Consider the following 26,680-nt stretch of genomic DNA (forward strand, 5'->3'; position numbering starts at 1 on the left):
GTGGCTACCTGAAAACAGAGGCTAGACAAGATTAAGGGAATAAAAGTAGGTATTTATTTGAAGGCATCATTCTTACCTGTTCCATAATTACAGAGTCTTGCCAGTAGCTGTGTAATTGCACTGTGGGAGAATTAAGTCTGGGCTGTTGGAAACCTTCACTGTGGTTCAGCCGAGGACAATAATCTCGTGTCACTATGGTCATGTTGTGCGTGTTTCGCATGATTTGGAGCTCCCTTTATCATTTCATGTTTGTTTAAATAGATTTTTGAGCAGAGAAAAAGAACATTTATTTATCCTGGTGAGTTATGGATTGGAATTCCCTCTTTATTAAAAAAAAAATATTTAAAAACCCCTCTCTGTGTCCCCACATTTGTTCATCTAGTCTGATCTGTCAAGCTGTGGATCAAACTTCCTTAGGGAAATTAAGAAATTCTGGGCTAGGTGACTCCTTCTCCCCTGCTTGAACATATTAAACTTTTTCAATGGAATCAGTCTCTCTTAATCTCCAACTGCCAACTAGCCCATCTAAATGTAATCATGGCTGCAAAATTAGCTTGTGATAGCATCAAGCAGAGGAACAACCCCTGGTATTTCCATGAGAAAGGGAAGGCCTTGTCAGATCTTTCAAAGCACTGCTGCTTCATCGGGGATTTTTGGGGGCTGCCTTACTGTGTCTGATGAAACAGAGTTGCAGATCCAGGGCAGCTTTATAATATCAGTTGGTTATGAAATGGGAGAAACAACTGGGAAGCAGGCAAGTCAAGGTCCCTGCTCCTTGCAATTGGCATTTGGATGCGTCTAGTGGGCAGTCTCAAGGAAATGGGAGCTTTGATATTTGTGGTCCTCCCACCCAGCCAGCCAGCTGCTCTGCAGATGTGGATGGTCACTCCTTGTTCCAGCTCAGTCATCCTGGCTCAGAGAGCAGAATTACAGTAGTCACAGCTTTTCCAGATGTTGGAAGTTGCAGTTCCCTGAAGGAGCATATGCATGTGCATATTCCTTGCTTCCCAAAAGTCGCTCTGGGGTCTACATTTCATCAACTGCAGCAGGCTGCAAAACAGGAAGTTGGAGACCAATGGGCTGCTGTGCTCATATGTAGTCCTGTGCAGCACAGTGGCCAGGAAGGTGCTGGGCAGCCACAGCATGAGGGCAGTGGGGCTTGCCCTGCTTTTGTTAGGGTGTTTTAAGCCAAAAAAAGACAACTTACAGTGGTAACTAAGGAGAACCTCATTGAGCAGCTTGTAATGAAGGGAAAACAGTTTTGCTGGTAGCAGTGTGGGGTTGTGAGGTGGGGTGGGGTTAATACTTTGCATTTGATTAGTGAATGAGATATTCCTCAGCTGAAACTTGAAAGTGCTGGCATGTGGAAAGAAGATGAAGGAAGAAGGGTTCTTCTTTGGAAGCTGTTTCCTCTGTGTCCTTGCACTGATCATCTTCTATCCCAGAAATTCTGACAAATTTCACGTCACCCCTTTGGCAAGGTCTCAGCTGGTCAATGACCTTTGGCCAGTACCATGAATGAGCACTGTTGGAGTACCAGCCATCGACCTGCACACAGCAGCCATGAGCAGACAGTTTGGTAGACCCTGATGTGTTTCAGAGTCACTCCTTTTTGACAGGTTTTTTTCCCCTCTCCTGCAGCTTGTGGAGAGACCTTGCAAGACTCATCAGGTAATTTCTCAGCCCCTGGCTTTCCAAATGGCTACCCCTCCTATTCCCACTGTGTCTGGAGGATCTCAGTGACCCCAGGGGAGAAGGTAGGTGCCACAGCAGCACAAGGTGTACTCTGCACTTCCCTCATGTGAGGTTTTGCCTGTGATGACAGTGTTACTACCTGCCAGAAGATCTCTGTATGCCTGGCGTGTGGAGCCAGGAAATGCTCCTGAGCACCACTCAGGAGAGAGATGGAGTCAAGAACACACATTCTTGAGGAGAGAAGTGGTGATGCTGGAGCAGAGCCCCTCACATATCTGGGCCATGTGTTGACTTCTGATCCTCCTCTCAGTTTGAGACTAACCCCTGCCTGGACATTTCCTGCCACCTGTTAGCTTTGGCAAGCACACACTCCAAAGCCAGTCAGATGAGTTAGATAAAATGTGCTGCAGTCTGGGGTCCTGAAGTGAGCTGAGGAGCCATGAGTGACATCTGTGGCCTGCCCCTGTCATAGAGGCATAATGTCCCTGTCAGGGAACTTCCACTTCCCGCCCTGAAACACCAAGCCCCGCTGCGCATCAATCACCCACCCTGTCCACTTCCCTCCCAGCTCCTTTTGTTTTATTGATCTTCCTGTAGAAATGCAAAATTTCCTTAATCCAGTAACACCAGCCCCTCAGGCCTTTCACACCATACCAGGCTGCAAGAATGAGCAGCCCAGCTTGGGAGCTCCTTGGCAGAGTGACTTTGCTGAGGATCACCCTCAAGACATGCTTAAGACTCAGACTCGGACAAAGAAGCGCAGAGCTTGTTCGTTTTGCAGCAGCTGCCTGGCTCCAGGACCTGGTTGTGTCACCTGCAAGCCCAGTCCCGTGCCATGCTGAGCTGCTGCCATCAGCTGCAGGGAGAGCATCGCTGGGGCAAGAGGGCCAAGAGCTGTCCAGGTTTGAAAACAGTGGCATTGAGAGTTTCGTGGTGTCCATCGTACTATAAACTCTCCCTTTGCTTCTCTGCCTCCTCAGAGTTGTGTCGGGAAGGACCCAGCATCTAAATGCTGAACCACTAATGTTAAAAAAGGAAATAAAGAATTGATTTCAGATTAAATGCTTCAATTTACCTGTTTAATCCAATGCAGTGATTGATGCAAATTGTTGCACTGAGGTGTTAGCTGAGAACAGATATTGGGCTTATAGAATTCATCTGTATAGAAACAGATGAATCTCCTTTTGCTCTCCAAAGTCAGAATACTGCAAAAATGTGAAAAAAGTAAAGACATTTCTGTGACTATGTGCAGATTATGGGTGTAAATGAATATATGGGTCAAATCTTGCAAGGAAAAAATACAAGTACACTTCAACAGTGACCTCCATAGGTGACCTCCCAGACCAAGGCCCATGATCCATCTCACAGAGGAAGGAGACCAAAATAATAGCATTTTTATGCCAAGCTCTGTTTGGTAAAGCCACTGAGTGCACTTGCATCACGATGATGGTGAGTCTGATGGTCAGAATGTGGAACCTAATTAGCAAAATCAGATATTTCTTGCAAGTATCATTTTTATGCAGGTATAGACCCTGAACATGTGTGGTTTGTGACAATGTCTTTCTCTGTGATGTTCACATTACTCAAAACCAAAGATTTGGGTTTTAATTTTAAAGATCCAAACTGGGCTTTTGTTTAAGTAACTGAGGGGTATTGACTTTGAATTACAGAGTTGATAGTAAAGGGCTGTCTGCTGTCATGTACTGTCATGGTTTCATTAAAATACTTTGAGAAGCCTTTCTTTTTTGACAAAAGGTGGTGTACAAATCCCACACACATCCCTACTGTCTTTGCCTGCATTTTCACTTATGCAGCACTATAGCAAAAATGAAACAATCTGTGGGGTCTTCTCTTTACAGTAACTCCCTCCCCAAAGAGAAATGTGCAATCTCTCCTTTCAGATTATGTTAAATTTCACATCGATGGACCTATTTAAAAGTCGCCTTTGCTGGTATGATTATGTGGAGGTGCGTGATGGCTACTGGAGGAAGGCTCCATTATTGGGTGAGTAGCTATTTCATTTTAATTGCATTTAGTGTGTTCTTCTTGATGCTTTGGAGAGTGGCTGGGGAAAACAAACAGAAACAAACTTTCCTTTACTTGGAAGGAGCCTAGGTCCAGCCAGTGCACTGACCATCCCTTAGTGTCTCCATCCAGAGATGTCAGTGTGCTGTACTCACTCCAAATGATCCATGCTCCAAGCCTTTTGGTTGCAAAGGCTTTATTCCTTCCTTTTCCAGCTTGAGAAATGAGGCAGGGAGGGAAGTGAGCCAGGGCCCTGGCTGGGACTAAAAATGTCGTCTCTGGAGTTTTATTATTGCTTTTTCCTAAGTCCAGGGAAGAACTGTCAGGCAGTCAGAATGAAGCAGCTGCACAACTCCTGACCCAAGCTCCAGCCATTATTTCTCATGTATTTGTGTTTACAAATACACAGTACTCTGTACTTTGAGCCTCTGTACTCCTAGCAGGGAACTTGCTAGACCATGCCTATAGTGTCAAATTGTGCAAGGACTCTCCTGCTTCCAGAGATCTCTAGGAAGTGCAGCTCCTCTGTATCCTCCTTGTTTCTCTGCCTCCTGCTATCATACCTGCAGGCCTTCTGTCAACCTGAGTGGTTCAGGAGTCCCACCTACTTTGCCATTGCCTCTGATCCTGACCTCATCCCCTAAGCTCAGTGTCCCAAACATGTAAAATGTGGCACTGTAAACAGCCCCTTCTGCCTAAAAGGAAAGAAGCAATCGGGTTGAGCAGCATCCCCAGCTGTGTTAGAGGGGCTGCATCCCATGCTGCAGAACAGAACTGGGCTAGTCAGCGTTGGGTCAGAGGGTTTAGAGAGGTTTGGGTGCTCTCCTTGGCCCCACTGGACATCCTAGCCCTGGTACCAGGTGAGGTGCTGAGGCTGAAGCCATGCTGCTTCCCAGGTTTCATTGGGCCTACCTTTCAGTGTAGTTGGCAGCTGGTTTTACTGTTTACTGCTTATTTTGGAGCTGGCAGCATTTATTGCTGTTCTCTGCTGCATATGCATCAGGTAACATTGCTCCAGCAACTGCAACTTAGCTCCTCGTTTGTTTTTTTTCTGCTGAGTAATTTAAAGGTACTTCAGAAGCCAAGCACCTCCCTGTCCCCCTAGTGCAGGTGGACTTGGGAGCGTTTCCATCTGGAAGGAGACGCTGCATGAGTGGCCATGGCTCCCGCATGGGGCTGAGCCCATGAAATTAGGTCGGAAGAGGCAGGCAGACGGCAATTCAGCAGGGGGTGGGGAGGGGGATTAGTGTGAGTTGTGAAAGCATGGGCTTCTTGTGGAGAGAAAAAATACATGTGTGCTGCATATTTTCCCAGGGAAGTGTGTGAAAACCCAGCCTTTAAATGGTGTATAACTTTTTATGAATGGGCCCTTTATCACACTCTGAGGAGCTTGCTCGTTCTTGTTCCTCATCTGCGTTTCCTCTTCTTGACACCCTTGTTAAACTCCGAGTCTAAATCCAAGAGGAAGTTGCTCAGTGACCCTAGAGGAAGGAGCTTTGCAGTGCTGATGCTGTTTTTAGCATCCCCTTTGGGAGTGGAGGTGGGAGATGCTATTGATATGCTGCAGGGCTGTCACACTGCCTCAACAGCACTGGGCAGGTTGGGGGCACAATAGTAGCTGAGTAAAGCTGGGTCCAAGATAATATTTGGATGGGTGATTCTGCAAAAAACAAAAAGCTGTCAGTGAAACTGCCATTCCCAGCCAATTACTGGGAAATAAGATCCTGTCTTGAACGTAAGGCATTAACCAGATTTTTACCCAGTGGAAATTGTTCAAAGGTGCCTTTGCCTGGTGTTGGAAGGCCAGGATCCCTATCACCACTGTTCTGACTGAATTCAACCTGAAGAGCTACTCTCTGCCTCTGTCAAATTCTGACTGGGATTCAGTTGGGCAGGGTGCCAAGACCATGTTGAATTCAGTGTATAGTCCTGCTGGTGTCAGCTGAAGTGAAAAACCGTGTTTGCTCTGTGCAAGCTCAAGCACAGGTCCCTGACTATCAGTGTGTACTTGGTGCTCGCTCTGTTTCTGTGAGGAGCTTCTGGCTTTAATAGATAGAGGAGAACCAAATAGGGGTTGCTGAGGTTGTCTGGGCTGCAAATGCTATCTGCAGTTGTTCTGTTTCAGGATTCATTCTTACTGGCAAAATTTGAGAGTTTACCAGTGCTGGTACATGCCAAAGAGCTCAAAGCTGGGGGAATCATGGAGAAAGATGGCTCCTGGTCTCTTTCTCTTGAAAGAAGTTGAATGACTGCAGAAGCTTAACTGGGATTTGTTGAGCAGAAAATGAGATAAGGGGTTTTTTTTCATCAGCATGGCCACGTCCTGCCCTTGGTTTGACTTGGACTATTTGCTCCTGTATGCAAAGTGCTGAAGGCTTAGCAGGTGGAAAGGACATTCTCTAATGCCACATCTCTAGAAGGACAGGGTGATGCTTCCCCACCACGACAGCTCAATTGCTGAATTATGTGACCAAGACAAGAGCCCTTTTGAATTTACCAGGGCAATAGAGGCTTCATCCGTAACTACTGGCTTCTACTCCTAGCTGAAGAGAACTTTAATTCACTTAATAATTGAAAAGAATATGAATTAATGGAGGGGGGACAGAGAAACTTATTCAAAAGCACAAGTTATGGGAGTGAAAGGGTGTTTTACAGAAGCACACTCCTTTAAGCCAAGACTCTTTGCTTCCCAGAGTCACAGGTGCCTGTTGTGCTGTGCTGTCCCTCAGGAGTTCATAGACATCTTCATTGTCTCTTTCCTGCCTTCTAGGTAGATTTTGCGGTGACAAGATTCCTGAACCAGTAATCTCCACGGACAGCAGGCTGTGGATCGAGTTCCGGAGCAGCAGTAACATCCTGGGCAAAGGCTTCTTTGTGGTCTATGAAGGTACAGCCCTTAGCTGGAAGTCTGTCACATTGTACAGAGCAGACAGAACAGGATGCAGGGGTTTTATGGGATCAGCAGGAGTTCTGCTGCACTGTGTAGTTAGATACAGCCACGCTCTTGTTTTTATGGGAATTGGCAGATTTTGTGGCTTGTTTCAGTAGACAAGACATGGATTTTCCAATTAGATCATCACATTTTGGGGGGCACAAGAAGATGGCAACACAAAGCAATAGCTTCCATACTTAGGCCAGGTTCTGTTTGCTCTAACCTGCCCCTGTAAGCAGCATTGTGTGGAGCAAGAGTTTCTTTCAGTATTTTAACAGGCAAAGTTCTGTTTGGGATCATACATTTTATATCACTTAATACAGATTGTCTTTTGTTTGATTGATTGATTGTTTTCTCAGATGCAAAGATTGTTCTTTTGTTTCTCCCTTGTATGTTTTACTCACAGAAGGTTGGAAATCAGTATGTCAGATCTTCTATAGGTCAGGTATTTTAGAAATTTGCATAGCACTGAGATGATGAAACCACTTTGAAGGGGAAGCAATAGTACCACAGTCATTACAAATCAGTAACTTCTGTTTTCCATATATGCTTATTTTTTTGCAACAATGATTCTAAAATATATTCAAAGCCTTCATTGTTTTCTGTGCAGCAGGCATTTTTCTTAGAAATACCAGTGTTGTCAACAGTATTCAGGTTGACTGTATTGGTACCAGCATTGCATCATCTTCTTTCTTCAGCGACAGGAACAAGCATAATGCTGGAAGCCCAGTGCCCAAATGTGCCATAAACTCATGAATAATGATACTAACAGAGGGAAGCAAAGCAAACATGGGACTGTTGGGGAAGTGCAAATAAAGCATATGAGGATTTCACAGCAGTTTGGGGCTAACAAATCTGTTTCACAGGAGAAATATCTGGTTTCTGTAGGAATTGTTGCCCCAGAGACAGAGGTATCTTGCCTGATGTTGTTTGTTTTTTTTTTTTTAACATCCCTCCTGAAAAGCAGCTGTTGCCTGGACCATGTGGTTTGTAACACCCCCTTTATGGTAGTTTGTTGGAATTAGAAGTGATCAAATTAGTGTGGATGGCATCGTCCTTCATATTGCTAAATGGTATTGGAAGAAAAAAATTTTACACTGGCTGCATTCCAAAGTCACTTTGCAAAGTGACTTTGTTTTCCCTTGACAATTTCCCATATTTCCTGTTGATTAATAAATGATCCCTAAAGATTTAGTAAATACAAGCTTGCTTCACTTGACTTTTGAATAGAGCAACTGAAGGCAGAATGTACATCTACTGGTTGAACAAACTCCAAGTTCATATTTTCCTGCCTCTTCAGGAGTGGCTTTTTATATAACCATTTCCTGCAAGAAATTTCCCATTGGAAGGCTATGAAATCTATGGCTATGCCTGACAGCAAGCACAGAGTATGACTGGTATAAACCAGCTTGTGCTACAGACACAGTAATGGCCCATTGCACAGTTCCTTTCTTATCTCAGCCTCCTCTTGTCAGAATAGCAGGTAGTGAGATTATCTACATCTCTCTCCATAATTTATTTACTGAAATAGGAGATTTTCCAAAAATCTTCTTTAATCCTTTTTTCCCTCTTAAGCAAGCTCTGACAATGGCTTGTTTCTTTTGCCCTTTGCAAAGTCTTGCTCAGCTGTTTTGTGACTTCTGTGCTTAGGCAATAAAGGTAGTTTTTGTTTCCAGGAGGGATTGCCTATAAGTCTTTAATTTTCTATTAACTTTTGTCCAAAATCTTTCTCTGTTGCTGTTAGTTCCTCTTTTGCTTTTGAACTCCTCTCTCACATTTAGCACTGCTTCTCTGTCTTTTGCTTTAGTGACAGTGCATCTGAACTTTTCTGGAAACTGTGGGTGAGGACTGATTTTTGGATTTGGATTCCTCCAAGTCTTGGCTCTAAAGTTTTCAGAAGTTGGGAGTAAAGAGGAGGAAGCATGTAACCACGTGATGGTAGAATTACTTGATACTGAATGACAGTTTATTTAGTAAAAGTGTCCTCTTAATTCAGTCACTCTGTTCCCTTTCATTCATAAGATTGAAGAAGGGAAGATGTTGGTGGTTTTGCCCTACAGCACTGCTGACAGCCCCGAGTTTGCCGTCACTATTGTCTTCTCAGGCTCCACCAGCAGATGTTCTTTCCATTTTGCAGCAAGGCTCTCCAAGTAGAGTTGACGCCCAGCTGTATGTTAGTGTGAACTTCTGCAGTGGATAGAGAAGGTATTATTTGTTGGCTGTCAGTTTCATGGCTCTTAGAAAAAAGTCCTCTGCTCTTGTAGCCCTCTTTCTGTTAGGGGAGGGAGACAGTTCTTAAAGGGTCCTTCAGAGGTTTTCTCAAGCACCACTTGTAGCTCTGAATATACGAACTCAAATTGCAACCTAAATTGTGCTCTGCAGCTGAATTTTTGGGTGCAACTCTTTGCTGGTGCTTTAGCACTGATTCTGTAAGAAAGAGGTTACCTCTGGGCTAATGAAGCAGTGCTTTTAACTCGGTTACATTAATAGCTTACAATGCAAAATCAAGAGAGTGTTAACCAATGCAAGCAATTTGCAGGACGCTACAGGGAGCCCATATCTGAATTGCTAATGCAGTGCCTTGTGGGGAGAAGCCAAGGGTGAGGATGGTTGATATCTGGCAGGTGTCATTGCAGTACCATCTCTCGTGTACTTTTTGCTGGTGCTTTTTGTTTCCTTGGCTTTAGGCACAGCCAAAACATTCATGTATTTTGTAGATGTGCGTTGTGCATCATGGGGTAACACAGCTTTTAGCCTGTGATCTTACTTTCATTGCCTACATAGTCTTGCAGACAATTTTGCTGAACTGCTGTTGTCTTCAAGGTCTTTACTAGCTTTGTATTAAACTAGATTTTCATTAAATTTTCTATTTTAGTATTTAAACTTATTCTTACATTTGGCGCTAAAACTGAATTTTTCATGCACAGCAGTCAGCCTGATGGTCTGGTGGTGAACAGCTCAAGTTGTGCTTGTTAATATTGCCATCGTGTGGCTGGATTTGATTTGCAACTCCCCCTCCCCCCCAGCCCCCCCCCTTTTCTTGGTTCTTACTGCTGGTAGCAGGTTTCAAGCAGATATGAAGGTGAGCAGCAGTATGAATAACAGAAGTTTATAAAAATTATCTGGCCCACTGAGCTCGCCTTCTGAGGACGTGAGCACAGCAAGGTAGGAGACACTGTCATTAAGACAAAGTGTTAGATTTGTAAAAACTTCCATGACTTGTGTGTTGCTTTTGTATAGCAAGCGATACTGATACAGATTTGATGAGAAAGGTACGTATGGAGCAGGCTTTACCTATAGAGAAACTTGCAATCTCTGTTTCTTTTTTATGAAGCTATTTGTGGTGGAGAAATACACAAAGATGCTGGTCAGATCCAATCTCCCAACTACCCAGACGACTACAGACCTTCCAAAGAGTGTATCTGGAAGATCACAGTTTCTGAGGGTTTTCACATAGGAATCACATTCCAAGCCTTTGAGGTGAGAAATGTCATTGTATATTATATTACAGATATTATTTTGCCTCTATAGATCCTTCAAAATGAATAATAAAGTCATAGTAATAATAATAAAAAAATCTTTTGGCTGTTTCAGAGTATCATTTACCTTACCAAACGTTTGCTCAGAGATTTTGAAGCCAAGTTTAAAATATGCTGAGTTTTCAAAAACTGTTACTCTAGACAGAAAGAATTAGAAGGGACTCAAAAGTGTTGATGATGTTAAATAGAGACTCATGAGTCCTTAAATTTTCACTCTGATCAAATGGAAGTAAATGGTCACAATCCAGGCAAAAAACACTTGTTGGTGTCACTGGGGCTTGTTAGATTGTAGGATGTGACTCCCCAAAGAAATATTGTGTTCCCAGATGGCAGACAGGCCTTGAAGAGCTCACAAGAAGTTTTCCTCTACTGGTTATAGGCTGTCTTACGCTCTTAGCTACATGCCAGTGATCAGCCTCTGTTAAGATGCTAAGTCACAGACAGGGGTGGACAGGACCTTGATTGGTGCATAAATCCCATCTATTCCACAGGCTCCTGTGGCTTGTGTACACTCACCATGCTTGTCTTGTGAAGGGCTGATACTGCTACCTCCCCACAGCTATTCCTTGAACCTTTTTGTTTGTAGTTCTGCTCTGTTTCTTACAGCTTCTCACGCAAAAGCAGTTTGTAGATAATCAGGGGCTGGGTTTCACCGCAGGATAGCCATGAGGTAGCAGCAGAAATGAGATGTGCCTAGGCTTGAATGCAGTTTGAATTGCAGAAGAGCTCAGTGGCAGCCACAGCAAGTACTTAGTTGTAGCCAGTTGTTTGGGGAACTGATCTGTGGCCAAAGTCTAACTGTGTCACTAGCCTGGCTGGAAGAACTCTTCCTAGTGAGGTAGAGGCACACACTTTTCCTGTTGCAGATTGAATGGCATGATGCGTGCTCCTACGACTACCTGGAGATCCGAGATGGCCTCACTGAACAGAGCCCACTGATCGGCCACTTCTGTGGCTACGAGAAGCCAGAAGACATCAAATCCAGTTCAAACAAAGTATGGATGAAGTTTGCATCTGACGCAACCATCAATAAAGCAGGCTTTGCAGCAAATTTCTTTAGAGGTATGTGATCTAGTCCCTCTCACAGTCAAAGCTGGGGGCTATTTATCCCTTAAGCCATCCACAAATGACCAATTATCATTCTATCTGCTTGTACTTAAGATTTGTTTGTACGACTGTCATCGATGCTGAGACAGGAACACCTCCTCCTTCATTAGGACAGAAAGCAACTCTGGGCTGGTGTCAGCATAGATATTGCACAGCTGGACAGAATGTTACCTCCCTTTAGCCATGCTAGAGGACACTGACATTCCCAAAGAAGTAGTAATACCGCACAAGGAGTGTTAAAGACAGCTCTCTGCTTAAGTTCTATTCCAAAACAAACGTCTGGAGTGAGGGTAAATCTGAATGCAAGTAGAGTCCCAGAAAAAGAATACTGAGACCTTTAGGACACAAATGTGTTCCTAAACTGAGATTCTTTTCAGGAAGATGTGAGTAAGACTAAGATTTTAAAATTTTTTCTCTTTTTAAGAGCTGGACCTTAGACATGGTCCTTTACCAGGATCCTGGTGACTTGATAGAGGCAAGAACCAAATATCTAACTGCTTGGGAAAATACCTGTGGAGCTGCTGGGGGGAAGACAGTCATGTTTGTCTTAAGTTCAGTGACAGTTGTACAGAAATAATAGTTACAATGCCAATATTTGGATTGCATAAGTCCTTTATTTATTTATACCTTAACTTTTGTCTCATGTTAAGGGTGTCATGGTCCATTTAGGTTTCACAAATTTTCAGGAGAATGTACTCTGTGAATTAAACTTTATTTCATGAACTTAAGACTTAAACAAATGTGTCAGGGCTCAATCCCCTTTGCTCAGACTAGACTATCCCATGAATTCACTTATTCACCATTCAAGCCATAAAATGTCATAATTTATAACCTGTAGTTCTTAAACCATGCACTTATGTGCAAAAAAAGAAAAAGTTAAATTAAGCTGAATTCACAGATTATATTGGCCTGTAAATTTGAGAGGTCTTAATGGACTGTGACAAAGGGTGATTGCAAGATCACTGGCAAATACTTACTGTGACATTTAATCTCAGTCCCTGGACAACTCTCCCAGTACCTAGACTTCCTTGTTTAAATTTCTACGGTTCCATAAAGGCACAGAGAATACTTCTTCCTAAAGACATTTTGGCTCCTTTCAGGAGTGAACAGTGCAGGCTGACTGTGGCAGAGATGTCTTTCAGAGATTAGCGCTACATGGAGACACAGCAAATCATTCTCTAAAATCTGAGGTTCATCTACAAGTTTGTAGGGGAAGAAACTTATAAACCGGAACCTGAGGTGCTTTTTTTGTAATACAGATAGTCAGAAATAAATTTGTTTGGGTTTTTTTTTTTTAATGTAAAAATGTGTTAACTTGTACACTAGTTCAATTGGAGACACAAGTATTTTCTGTGGAGTTTTTGCTGGCAGACTACATCTTCCAGTGTCTGCTCAGATTTCTCGTGTTTGAACCAGAAACCACGTAGCTTGTGGATGGTTAGGATGTTTTTAAGTCCATGCTAGTAAATTCAGCTGAGGAGTAAAGTGTTTTTGCTTGGACCAAGCATCACAGTAGTCATAGCTGCACAATTTCTAGCCAGCTGGCATTGTGGGCAGAGCTGATGTCTGTGTGCAAAAGCTGGGTAGACACACCTGCAGGCTACATGTGGAGTTTCAAGCTGGAATCTGAAGTCTGCAGTCCCTACCTCCATATCCAGCAGGCTTGTGACTACCAGACACTCCATGAGCAAAGGGATCAAAGTAGATGGCTCTGCAGGCACTCTTCAGACTGCTTCTCATAGCTGATTGAGCAATGAGTAAGCTTTGCCTTAATTAATTATGAAAGGAATAGGGCTTCAATTAAATGTCTTACAACATTGAAAGAAAATAACTTAGCCTAAAAAAAATCAGAGTTAAGGATGGAATTGAATGCTATGCTTTGTGAGAACATGCAGTGGTAATGTCTAACTTTTCAGAGAAAATAAACTTGCAATCAGCTTAGAGAGGGTAAGCCATTGGTCACCCCCAAGGCGCAATGCCAGGAAGATATGGAGAGCAATTACCTCACCTCCAGCCAGTCAGGTATATCTCATGCAATATCTCCAGGATTATTCTTGTTAGTTATCTTCATTTTGGCAACAAGTTGTTTGTGTCACTGAAGCCTATTTTGTATATGGTTAAAATGTTAGTTCATCTACCTGGAGCAGGGGAGAAGAATGAGAAGTAGCAGCAGGGTCATGTACTGCCTGTGGCTCCTCATCCCCTCCTGCCTTTGCACAACCCTGGTTTTGCTGCAGGGGCTGAGTGTAACTTGTAGGGGTACAAGGCAGGGGGAGAGGAGCCTGGAATGAAGCTGAGCCAGGAAAGGCAAGCAAAAAGGTGTTTTCTTTAAGTGTTTTAACATATTTATTTTCAGTTTTTGTTTCCCAATACCTAAACTAGCACTCAAATATTTATATTAATTGGCAGTAAATTAAGTTAAATTCCCCAAAATTGAGTCTGTTTGAACAGAACAGTAATTGGTGGATAATTTGTCTGTCTCGACTCAGAACTTTCTTGCTCTTATTCTTCCTGTTTTCTTCCTCATTCCATGGGATTGGTGGGCCAGGGAGTGGACCAACAACTAGGTGGGAGTTTGGCTGCTAGCTGAGGCCAACCCACCACAGCCATGTTAATAAAACCATCTATTAAGGGATGCATGTGGAATCAGGGGTCAGGGTGAGAAGCCAGTGGCTATCTTTATATTAAAATGTTAGTTCAGGTTGTTGAGATGTGATTGAAGAACGTTACTTCAAAGTGTAAGGTAGCAAGACTTCATGTGCCTGTGAAAAGGCAGAACTACGTGCGTGTCCTGCCAGCTCCTTTGCTGCCCCCTTTCCATGGGGTATGACCTCCCTCAGCTCCATTTCTGTGTGTGCCATAATGGGTTGGTTCCTGGTAGCTCAAGTTACTCAAGACCGTGAGGATTTTTAAAACAAATGAAACAAAGCAGAAAAAAATGGCATATGAGAACAAAAGGCAGTGAAGTCTTTACAGGAGACTGTGTTCTCCTGCTCGTGTCTAGAAAAAGCACTGGTGGCTAGTAGCAGTAATGGTAGTCCTTTATGGTTCTGGTGCTAGAAGTGTTTCAGCACTTGTGAGCTTTGCTGCAGTGCCTGCTCCACAGTCTTGGCTTGGCAGTCAGTGCTCTGTTCCTTCTGTCCAGAAGGGTTGCATGAGGAATATCAGGGTGTTTGGGTGGTCAGGAAAGTGTGACTTGCTCTGGCTTTCTCCTGACAGAGATGGATGAATGTTCTCTGCCGGACAATGGTGGGTGTGAGCAGCACTGTGAGAACACATTGGGCAGTTACAAATGCACCTGTGAGCCTGGCTATGAGTTGACAGCTGATAAAAAGAGCTGTGAAGGTAAGTAATCCACAGATTGAGTCATCTGACTATAGGATAGGTACTACAGCTAATAACGGAATTGATTAGTCTTGGAAATTATTTTCCTTGCCCCTCCATCCTCTTTATTTTGCTTTATTTTTCCCCAGCTTCTTTTTTTTTTTTTTGTTAATGCCTTCCATTGAAAAACAAGTTTTGGTTAAAAACCCCGAAAAATCCTGATTCTATACTGATAAACATCCCTAAAACCAGTTGTCCTTCATGGCCAGAGATTGCTGTTCAGACCAGATCTCCCACAGTGCAGCATAAAGGAAGTAGGCATAACAACCTAACCATTGAGTGGCACAAAAGTTTTTAAATCTAAAACTGAATTTATTTGTTTTTCAAAAAGGAATTATACTTCATATAATAAAATATCAATGTTTTGTCTGCATGCAAAACAGACTTCCTCAATACTGAAGAAAATTTTACTCCCTCTGTTATGGAGGAAAAAAACACGTGTCTATAATAGAAGCTGTTTGTGTCAGCTTTCTAGAGAGTTAATCTCATGCAACAAGTGTTGCTTCTGCCAACAATACAGCTGTTGGTGTGCTGAGAATCCATCCATTGTTCTTGTCTCAAAACTCTGTCTGTAGGGACATGTAGGGAGCTCCACATGCTGCCAGTGGTGCTCTCAACATCACCTGGTTTGCCCTGATTTCTGCTTTTGTCAAACTGTTTGGGTAAGAGTGCTATCGACTTGGTGAGAGCAAGTTAGGTGTGTGCAAAAGGGTTTTGAAAGCTGCTTTTTGGGTTTTTTTTAAAGTAATTTCTTGCATTTTTGAGCAAGCCAGTTGCTATAACTTGGGAGGGTTTTTTTTTAACTTCACTTTTAACCTCCTATTTTAGACTTCATTTGTGGGCAAAGCAGAAAGTCTTTGAAAGTGTAGCAATATACATCAGAGTAAATTGCTTTTTTTCCTCCAAAACCACTTGCTTGGTACTCTATTTATATCGAAGCTGCTCCCTTGGGATAGTCCTATTAATGCAAAATTATGCTGGGAACAAGACACAGAAAGAATTTATCCCTGTGGGTTTTGAAAGTGTGACCATATCTCTTTACTCTCAAGAAACAGCAAGAAAAAAATTGCTTCATTGCAAATAGAATTTTGCAGCAAATTGAGGTTTACTCCTTTGAGGTAACAGTCCTGCCTTCCCACAAGAGGATGAAGCTGAGATATCCTAAATTTTTAAAGGAAACGGGATAGTGGAGCTAAGTTTTGACTTTGTCTTCAACTTTCCCTAGAGAAGATGCAGTCCATATATAATAAACCACTGAAGAGTTGACAGCAGTGTCTTCCCTAGGATTCCATTATCTTATAATTATTCCATTTCTGATAAACTTGCATTAGTAAGGTTTGTAGCACTTAGTGTAGGTGAATTTACCAAGCTGGCCTTTACAACTGTGTTGTGCATGTCAAGCCAACTCATGCACAGTAAGCCCAAGGATAGAGATTAAAAAGGAAATTAATCTTATATGGTGGCTCTCAGGGCCATAGCCTCACTGGGTGCATTTGACTGGTGATTTACAGCAGATGAAGTTTCTGTCTTCCTCACACTTCCCAGCATTTTAAGCCTGTTCTGGAGGCTGGGATTTGAAATTTGCCATCAACCAGGATCTGGTTCATTTGCTAGTTAACACTGTGGCCCAGTCTGTGTGTCTGAACAGAACCAAGTAAAACTTGTGTTCATTTATTGCCTCTCCAGCTGCCTGTGGGGGCTTCATCACCAAGCTCAATGGGACCATTACTAGCCCTGGATGGCCCAAGGAATATCCTACTAACAAAAACTGCGTCTGGCAGGTGGTAGCTCCAGCCCAGTACCGGATCTCTCTGCAGTTCGAAGTGTTTGAGCTGGAAGGCAATGATGTACGTAACCAGTCCCTGCATCTCGGAGGTGGGACTCTTGGCTAAAGCAGAACTGGATAAATCCTTGGGGTACAAGGAAGAGGAGGGTCTGTCTTACTGGTGGAGCTTTTGGTTGTTTTCCCACCCTCGTTATGGTTATGCCAGTAACAGTGACTGTTCCCTTGAAGTCTGGATTTGCTTTCTCTCTAGAGTGGAAGGATTAAAGCTGTTCTATTATAAGTGGGTGCAATGGTTTAACCCAATCTGGCAACCAAGCACCAGACAACTGCTCACTCACTTTCCCCCAGTGAGGGATTCCCCCAGGGAGAGAATCGGAAAGGTAAAAGTGAGAGAAACTCATGGGTTGAGATAAAGACAGTTTAATAGATAAAGCAAAAGCCATGCATACAAGCAAAGAAAAATGAGGAATTAGTTCACTACTTCCCATGGGTAGGCAGGTGTTCAGCCATCCCCAGGAGAGCAGGGCTCCATCACACGTAACAGTTTATAGGGGAGACAAACAGTGTGACTCTGAATGTCTACCCTTCCTCCTTCTTCCCTCTACTTGCCCCCACTTTATATACTGAATATAATGTCCTGTGGTATGGAATTTGGTCAGTGAGGATCAGCTGTCCTGGCTGTGTCCCCTCCCAGAGCTCCCTGAGGACCCCCAGCCTCCTCGCTGGTGGAGCAGTACACAAAGCAAAAGAAGTCTTGACTCTGTGCAACCCCTGCTCAGCAGTAACAAAACATCTTGATATTATCAACCCTTTTTTCAGCACAAATCCAAAACACAGCCCAGTACCAGTCACTGTGAAGAAAATTAAATCTACCCCAGCCAAAACCAGCACAATGGGCTTCTTTTCTCTACTAGTTTTGCATAATAGTAGGTATTTTCCATCCCTAATAGGTGTCCCGTCTCCCACCTCCCCATGCTGTCTTTGCAGGGAAAATAGTTGGAAATGAACAATGAAGTAGAGTTCTTCAAGGATAAATGAAATAACAGTAAAAGAGTCTGTCCTCTGCCATTCAGGGTGGAGTTTGAACAAAGCACTCAGGTCTGAGTTTCCCTACTGTAAATGGGAGCAGTGGCACTTCCTTACTTCAGGAGGCTGCTAAAGTTCATTCAACACTGTCAGGTTCTTGGATAAGATGGAAATAATTGCTTTTGGTAAATTCAGTGGAACCTTTGCTATTCTGAAAAACACACCCATGCTTTAAGATCAGGGCAGCAAGCGAAGGGGTAAGAAAACTGACAGAGGAGATTTTGGGCAAGTTAGGGAGTGTATTTGAGTACAAGGCTGTTTCTGTTCCTTCTCAGTGAAGTCTTCGTCCCTTTCCTCTGAAATGCTCTGTTCCAAGGCCACAGAGCTGAGAAATCTCTTCCTCTCTTTGCAGGTCTGTAAATATGACTATGTTGAGGTTCGCAGTGAGCTGGCTTCTGATTCCAAGCTACACGGCAAATTCTGCGGCTCAGAGAAGCCCGAAGTAATCACATCACATGGCAACAACATGAGACTGGAGTTCAAATCAGACAACACGGTCTCCAAGAAAGGCTTTAAAGTTCACTACTTCTCTGGTATGTGACTGTATTCTTTTACTTGCATAGCTGTCTCCTCTGACTGAACCTCTTGGTTTTGGTGAACTTTCTTTAACACCGTGTCAGAACCTGGCATGGTTCATTAAACATAAAAGTATGGTTGCTCTGTGCTGTGTCACCTTCATCTTGGGTTCTCAGTGCAGTGTATGGTCCAGTTTCATAGTGTGGTGTCAGTAAGATGCATGTGTTGCATCAATGCCTCCAGTCCTTCCACAGCAGGAAGCAGTGTGGAACCTAATCCTAGAAGTTATTTCTGCTCCTAGAGTATTAAAGGAAAGCTTTTTCCTCTGAAACTAGAAGATTTACAAAATTTCCATTAGTGTTCTGTATAGCAATCATTCCCATCAAAGCAGTGTGTACTAGTGGAAGCTCCTCATCCTCTGTTCTCAATCCTTTGTGTCGGTGATGTACCTTGTTGGCAGGCTGTTCTGGAGGTTAACTGTATGTCATTTGGAAGTAGAAATTCAATTTCATTCTGTATTTTCAGCAGAGTCCTAGGAGTATTAATGCTTTTGAGGAGAATGATCAGGCAAAATGGCTTTGAATTAGGACAGCTGCAGAGTAGAATCAGGGGTAAGGGTTTGACTTATTAAATCTAACAGGAGGAAGGATGAGGTGGGTATGATTCATCTAGAAATACATTTGGGAATGAGGAGACAGATGAAGTTAATGAGATCTAGGGAGGACGTTGTCCCAAGAAAAATTGGAGATAAACGTCTCATAAATTAAATTGGTCTGGAAACCATGAGCAGATCCTATGCTCAGAAAGTGAGATTGAGGAATGCATAGTCCTAAACACACAGGAGTGAAGATCCACTGGGGCATATTTCAGCTTCAGGGAGCCGCTCATACCTTAGATCTTCTTCACCACCTGGCTATTTGTGCTCAGACAGAGCTATTTAGAAATGGAGGCTCATCAGAGCACATAAGAACTTGAGAAAATAAAGTAGATTTTTACTTAGGAGAGTGAATTTGTGTGATGCTTTTCCTAGACTCTATTTTTAAAGAATGAGACACTGCTCTAGGTTTCTTTTAGACAGGAGTCTTTAACCAATAAACTTACATTATAAAATAGAACACATTTTTGATACATTTTATGGAATGTAAGGCAGTTGAAGAGGATAGTATCTGGGCTAAAAAGCTGACTGGACTAATCCAGCAGTAGAGTTGGAGATTTGCACTGCTATGTGCCAGCCTGTGTATGGGGCTCTCAGCTAGTGACTGTGGTAACCTGTGTCCCTGTCAACTCAGTGTTTGTTGGTTTGATCCTGCCCAGACAAGGACGAATGCTCCAAAGACAATGGTGGTTGCCAGCACGAATGTATCAACACCTTTGGGAGCTATATGTGCCAGTGCAAAAATGGCTTCATGCTGCATGAAAACGGCCATGACTGTAAAGAAGGTAAAGTCCCCACTCCTGCCCTCAGGAAAGCCAAGGTTCTTCAAACATGGTTTGGTTCAGGGTGCTTCCTGCCCTGTGCTGGAAGGAAATTTGTACAGCATACCAGGCAAGGGCACTGAAAAAGCCCCAGCTAGCTGAAAAACTGCCTAGAAACAGGACCATTCCCATTCCCCAGTCTTGCTCTCTATATGCCCATAGGGGATGGACAGGGTGGGGATGAGAAGTTGGACTTGCAAAAGGAGCAGTTGTGGGGCATCATCATTAGACTGGTCACTGCTGCTTCATTCAATTATTGTGTTTGAGTCAGAAGGGAAAGGATGGGCTGATCTGACCACTTGCTGGTGCCAAAACTACCTTTCTTCCTGCACCCGTATCCCTGTTGTGTGCTCCCATGGCCTTCCTGGGTATGGTCTCTGGTCCTTGTCTGACCTCTCCATGAGCTGATTCAGCTTTCCAGATTGGCAAGACAATGCAAGGCTGAGATAGCACCAAAGTCAACACTTGGAGGGGTTGACATCATGGCCCTAGGAACAGGGCAGATGAAGTGAAGCAGCAGAGAATAGGTTAGGGTGTGAGGACATAGATTAGGTTAATGAGGCCCAGGGGAGTGAGATGGTCCATTTCACCATTTGCCAGGTTAGCTCAAAAAAAGCATAGACAAACCCACCAGAATTATGGAGTAATACTGAAAGGCCTCGTTTGATGACTGAAGCCTTCCCTGTCTCTGCCCTCTAGAGGGTCTCAGTGGGTAGAGAGGACCATGTAGGACACTACAGGGTTGCCATGTGAGACTTGCCCCAATGCAATTTCTCTCTCCCAAGCTGGTTGCGAGCACAAGCTGAGTGGTGCAGAGGGAATGATGAGCAGTCCCAACTGGCCTGACAAGTATCCCAGCCGGAAAGAGTGCACCTGGGACATCTCTGCAACACCTGGCCACCGAGTGAAAGTAGTGAGTAACCAGAGAGCGGGAGTGTGAGGCAAGAAGCAGGCCGGGTTGTGAGGAGCTGAAGTGACTTCCCACCACCGTGTGAGTGGGAGGCTGATCCCCTCAGGTCCTGTTTGGGGCTCTTGGAGGAAAGTTTCCTGGGAGGCTGCTCTGGCTTGAAAAAGGGCAGAAGGTCTCAGAGGGACACAAGACAGAGGAGAGGCAGCTTGGAGGAGACTCCAGCAGATGACAACTGTGGAGTATTGCCCTCCATAAACAAATGGCATAAATGCCCTCCCACCCCTACCCCTCCTTGTGAGCCACTCTGTTGGGGCCATATCCACATAAGGTGGTGGCTGAGCCAGCCCCCGGCCCCTCTGAGGGAGAGGTGTCAGGCCCATTTTACAACATGGCCTGATGCAAATGGCAGGACATGCCCAAAGCTGTGCAGATGGTCCATGTACTGGGGGAAATAATCCCTGTGCTCAGTGGAAGTAATATTGCAGAACAGCCCATCTGGTGTGCTGGGCAGAATTTCCAGCCAGAAAAATAAGTGTTGTAAGGCTTGCAGTTGATAACTGTTTTCATGCACCCATGTGAGGCAGAAAGGCTGAGGCAACACAGCACATTGATAACAGAATTCTGCTTGTTGCCACCCTGAGATCACTATGTCTGAAAGCACACTATGCTGTTTTAGTTTGTGGGGAGAGCGGGACAGATGTACCATTTGATCTGTTTCTCACTTGGCATTTCACCTTATGCTAAATTGCATGCTCAGATTTACAGCTGTCTTAATTCTCCATATTCTTGCTCTAGACCTTCAATGAGTTTGAGATTGAGCAGCACCAAGAATGTGCCTATGACCACTTAGAAATGTATGATGGGCCCAACAGCAAGTCACCTGTCCTTGGCCGCTTCTGTGGCAGCAAGAAACCTGACCCTGTAGTGGCTTCTACCAACAAGATGTTCCTCAGGTTTTACTCTGATGCTTCTGTGCAAAGGAGAGGTTTCCAGGCAAAGCACAGCACAGGTAAGCCGGTTGCCACCAATACCGTAGTGCCAAAGGATGTCATCAAGTCTCACTACATTTTTTACTAGGTAAAAACAGACACACCTTTTTCCCAGATCAACTTGACCTAAATTTTAAGCGGTGTATGTTCAGTTTCCAGACCATTGCCAGCAGCATACCATAAATACCAGCTTCCATAACAGCTCAGAAGTCTCTTGGTATTGGGCATTCTTGCTCAGGCTCTTTTGTTTAAATTGGAGGTGTTTGGTTGAGCAAGAATCCCTTCTGTTCCGTATCAACTGTTGGAAAAGGATGTTATGCAATTTAGCCTGTGTATTGGCCCACCCTCAGAACAGGCCCAGGTTAGATTGATTATGGTAGAAGCAGAGCTGTGCTGTGGACAGACACAGCTTGATCCTCCTATGTGTGGCAGCACAGGGGTGGGCGTGTTGTGCCAACATTCATTTCTTTTGAATCCCTGCCACTGTAAACACTGTAAACAGATGAAACATCCCTGGAGTGGCTGTGCATGTCACACTGGTGAAGAGGCGTCTTCCTCATTGGCTGTGGGACAATGTGTGCTAAAGCACACATGTTCTGCACAAACACAGAGCTACTTTTGTGCATTGTGTGGGCAGAAAAGGATTGCTTTGGTCCCCAGTTTTTTGATGTGTTTCCGCTTCTTGCTGACAAAATACTTGGGGTTAGAATTTCATCTACAGGACAAAGCAATTGCTTTCTAAAACAACACATTTTCCGAGAGTATGTGTCAGGAACCCTATCCTGCCAGTTTAAACTGGTCACCTCTTTCCATGTGTGTTCTGTACCAAAAGAACCAAGCTCCTCAAAGCTACGTGGGTCTTTGGATTCATGGGTGACTGTAGAATTCACTGGTTTATTGTAGTTTGGTGCAGTGTTTAATTACCTTCCCTATTGCACTTCAAGCCAGAGGTCTTTTCTGCTCATGACTGACCCAAAAGTGGGATGAGTCTTTGTTGTGAGTACGGACTATGAGAGACTGTTTTGTGTCCTTTTCTCCCTTCAGAGTGCGGTGGGCTCTTAAAGGCTGAAGTACAAGCTAAGGACCTATACTCCCATGCTCAGTTTGGGGACAATAACTACCCAGGTCAAGCCAACTGTGAATGGGTGATTGCAGCTGAAGATGGTTATGGGGTGGAGCTAATATTCCAGATATTTGAGATAGAGGAGGAGGCTGACTGTGGGTACGACTACATGGAGATTTACGATGGTTATGACAGCACTGCACCCCGTCTGGGACGCTTCTGTGGCTCAGGGGTAAGCCATGATGGTGGTGATTTCAGAGGGATCACTGAGGGTGGCAAGGAAGTATCCTCATACCATTTTTGGAGAAGGGCAGCTGTCACAAACTGATACTGAGAATGCTTTGTGGCTAGGTTTTGCTTCTTCCCCTTCCGCAGGATATCACAGCCATTTTATCTGATGCAGAGTTGGCTGGAAAATTCTTGCTTACTGACTGTCCATTTTTAGCCCAGGGCCATGTATTTCAGCAATTGAATGGAGAAATTTCCTATTGAATTTAAAGAGAGACAATCAGGGAGCAGGTGTGTGGAAGTTCTCACAAACTGGGGAAATGGTCTGGAAAATAAACAAAAGCATAGCAGCTTGGTGTGAAGAAGTTCAGGGCAGCTGGGTAGTAATCTACCTACCTGCACACTGACAAATGAAGAATGGCTGGGAAAGAGAAGCACAAGAAGATTGTAGCAGGTCACAACAGTGTGGGACATAACCAGAATTGTCATGTAAGATAAGTACCTGAGTTATTTGAACACTGGGAGAGCCTCAGCTGCCAAACAGGTTCCAGTTTGAATTGTATCATTTCCTGAAAAGACAATGACAAATTAGAGTAAACCTGAAGACTGGGAAAAGAACATCCAGGGAGTCCTGTGAAAAAAGTAACTGGAAGAACTGGGATTGTAGAGTGGACTGTCATCAGTCTTCAAACATAAAGAGCAAAGGAATATGCTTAGGAAGGCACATCAGGGCAGGAGGTACTGAGCATTCAAGTCTTTATGTTTACTGGCCAATCTGTCTTCACTGTGGGCTTAAACTCTAGTATCATAGTGCAGATAGTTATTTAGTCTGCATACTTGACCACTGTGTACTGTCTTCTTTCCTTTTCTGCAGCCTCTGGAAGAAATCTACTCTGCAGGGGATTCCATCATGATTCGATTCCATACAGACGACACCATCAACAAGAAAGGATTTCATGCCCGATACATAAGTACCAAATTTCAGGATGCATTGCACATGAGAAAATAGTTTGACTGTTCCTCACAGACATTCCCCATCTGAAGAGCAAGACATTTAACTGTGATCTTTGTCTTTTTTTTTTTTTTAAGCTTCTGTGCACTTGGCCAAAAGCAGTGTACAGTATTTTCTGTAACTAAAACTAAATTCAGTCTCAAAGGTTTGCCTCTGCAATTATTAGCATGACCCTTTCTTTTTAACATACCCAGGACCAAAAAATTCTCTTTTAATCATACCTGCCAGGACATAAACATTGTATTTTGCACAACTTGCCATGGGGCTGAATGAAGACTGAACTTGAATTGAGAATAGCCTTCGTCTCTTGCATATCTTGTTTCTAGGTGACATTTCCCAAGCACCCACATGAGCTGTCTGAACATATTTTCTGGAGCAGGTGATTTGGACAGACAACCAGTATGATTTTTTCAAAGGACTTTGTGTGAGCCACCTGCTCTCCCCTACCTGCCCCAAATACTCTGTGCAATAAGAGAACAACCAGATGGCTGTGCCTGCATCACTCTGTCCTGTCTATTTATTGTCTTGCTTATTGTTGAGTGGAGAGCAAGGCCAGGGACAGGGACAGTCTCTTTAGGGCTGCTAGCTACTTGGATTCCAGGGAATGAGAAGGACCCGGTGTTTGGTTTGCAGTAATTGTCATGGTATATGTTGAATGGAAGTACTTCAATGCAGTGCCCAAGGGAACGGTGGTGGCTGACATAGAAATGCTGTGGTGGGATGCGAGGCATGACTGTGTGATGGTGGCAAAGCTTCATAATAGGAGTGCTGACAGCATGCTCCAGTTACACCACCACACATGGCATCTCTGAGGGCTGTGGCAGCAGCCCAGGCCTTATCTTAAATAAGGAATCTCTCCTCCTCACTCCACCCTTTCCTGCTTTCTCAGCCTTCTTCATGCTGCTTCCTTTCCCTACTACCACTTCCCTATGAGCCCTTCCTTTTCACAGCTGAGCTGCTCTCCCCAGGGCTCCCCACCACAACCTAGGAGTGCTCTGCGACTTCAGCTGGACAGAACATCTCACTGAAGGACACACCGGGGCAGGGGGAGTCAGGGTGTCCCTGAGGCAAAGGGACACAGGCCATGCTACAGGTCAGCTTTGGTGATCTCTGGGAACCTGTCAAACATGTACAAGCTACAGGCATGGGACTAGGAATGGAAGAGCTCTTCTGGTTTCTGCTTCCTCCCTGTTTGTCACTGGTGCATGGCCCAGTCTCTTAACTTCATGGCAAGGCTGCAAGTGAGATGGTGACTTCGACTTAGAGCACTTAGAGCTATAAGACTCAGACACGTTCTCGTTTGCTCGTGAAAGCTACCCAGCCACATGCTCAAAGAATTTACAGGTAGCTTGGTGCTTCTTTCAGAAAAAAATAAGGAAAAATGTGTTTTTGGGAGAACCACTGTAATTGAGCAGTTGATATAAGAGGAAAAACAATACTTTATTCTGAATGTTTCATTAAGGCACTCATGGGCAATTATGAGCTAAAAGCTGAGGTGTGTTAGCTTTAATAAAGTATTTATAATCCAAGGATTACTATGTTTACATAACCATTGTGCTGTCAGGCTTTGGGGTGGCACCTCCTCTCTGGTGTATGACTGTGGAGAAGTGTGGGGCCAGTGCCACTGTCAGGCACAAATGACATTCCTGGAGATAAGGGCATTTTCAGATGGATAATAAATAGACCCAGCCCTCTCCAGAAATCCTTGAATAGAATATGGTCCAAGTATTGTGAATACTAGGAGAAGCAAATGCATGAAGATATTTTCTTGCTTAGAACAAGAAAAGTAAAGTAATTTATGTACACACACAGAGGATTATATGTATATAAAATGTGCATGTAGAAGACCAGTAGTCAAAGCCTTAATAAGTGTAATGTGAACAATACTGTACCATTGACTATAGCTTTATTGCAGGCTGTATAAAATCATGTTATCTCTGTTTTGGTTTTGGTTTATTGGTTTATTTCAGGTCTGCTTTGTTTCTTTTTTAAAATTTTGTGGCCTTTTTACAGGCAAGACCTCTGACCTCAAGCTGTTTGACCATGCAGGTCTGGAGAAGTAAGCTCTGCTAGATGGGGTGTGTGTTTGTCCTTCTCTTCCTTGCTCCAGTTCAAACAAAATTACAGTGAACTGGGTCTGGAAATAAAACTATGGCATCAATCCCTGTGAAACAGAAGCAAAGTTTCAGGTGACAAGTTCAAGTTTCCTGACCTTTTAGTGGCAGCAATGGCTCTAGGGAAAAGTGACTGTAGCAGGTTCCCATGTACTTTAACATCTTTGTTCCACGTTCTGGTAATTTCCCATCTACCCCAGACTGGTTTGTTGCAGATGCTTGCAATGTGGTTTGACAGATCCACTACACTTGTTAGTGTTCATCCAGGTGTCTTTTGTGACAGAGTGTTCACAAATGTTGTACTGTGCATTCCAACCAATGATCTATGTAGAATATTTCTGCTGTACTGACTGGACTTAACAGTCAATAATTCTAAATGTGTGAAATTTTCTTAAGGAAAAAAATGTCAAACCCTCTGATGTGTGAATATGTATTCTGGTCTTTGTGTGGTTTTACATTTCACTAACTAAAATCATTTTTAGAGGGGGAAAAGAAGAGGGTGTGGGGACAATCACAAATGTACCTGTGCCCAGAATGAATCTCTGCATTCTTTAAGACTGTGGATTCAGTTGCACATTCTGTTGTATGCATGCATTTTCCACTTCTGCAAGGGGAGGAAATTTCTTATTACATTCCTTGTTCTGCCAACTGTTGTTTGTCTCTACTGCTAATACCAGGAAGGAACTTTCCTGTGGGTGTTTAGGTTTGTCTTGGCTTTTGCAATCAAGGGAGCATTAGAAAGTGGGGCAGAGAAAGAATTTGGCCAGCCAGAGGGCTGCATTGTTCCATGTGTTGCTCACACATGGGGGCTGAGATGC

The 26,680-nt window shown here is 43.8% G+C and overlaps 1 protein-coding gene across 1 annotated transcript in view; it reads left to right on the forward strand.

Annotated features, from left to right (window-relative positions):
- Positions 1-26,434, forward strand: part of TLL2 (tolloid like 2) — an 85,926-nt gene extending 59,492 nt beyond the window's left edge. The window contains exons 9-21 of the mRNA XM_032116854.1: positions 1,642-1,757; positions 3,597-3,699; positions 6,491-6,607; positions 9,987-10,132; positions 11,058-11,253; positions 14,518-14,643; positions 16,369-16,529; positions 17,907-18,087; positions 19,385-19,510; positions 20,332-20,459; positions 21,252-21,465; positions 22,490-22,740; positions 23,611-26,434. Coding sequence (XP_031972745.1) covers positions 1,642-1,757; positions 3,597-3,699; positions 6,491-6,607; positions 9,987-10,132; positions 11,058-11,253; positions 14,518-14,643; positions 16,369-16,529; positions 17,907-18,087; positions 19,385-19,510; positions 20,332-20,459; positions 21,252-21,465; positions 22,490-22,740; positions 23,611-23,745 — 2,000 coding nt within the window. The 3' untranslated portion in view covers positions 23,746-26,434. The remainder of the gene's footprint in view (positions 1-1,641; positions 1,758-3,596; positions 3,700-6,490; positions 6,608-9,986; positions 10,133-11,057; positions 11,254-14,517; positions 14,644-16,368; positions 16,530-17,906; positions 18,088-19,384; positions 19,511-20,331; positions 20,460-21,251; positions 21,466-22,489; positions 22,741-23,610) is intronic.
- Positions 26,435-26,680: the final 246 nt, after the last annotated feature.

The sequence above is a fragment of the Corvus moneduloides genome, chromosome 8, assembly GCF_009650955.1.
Source record: "Corvus moneduloides isolate bCorMon1 chromosome 8, bCorMon1.pri, whole genome shotgun sequence".
In the NCBI taxonomy this organism is placed as follows: domain Eukaryota; kingdom Metazoa; phylum Chordata; class Aves; order Passeriformes; family Corvidae; genus Corvus; species Corvus moneduloides.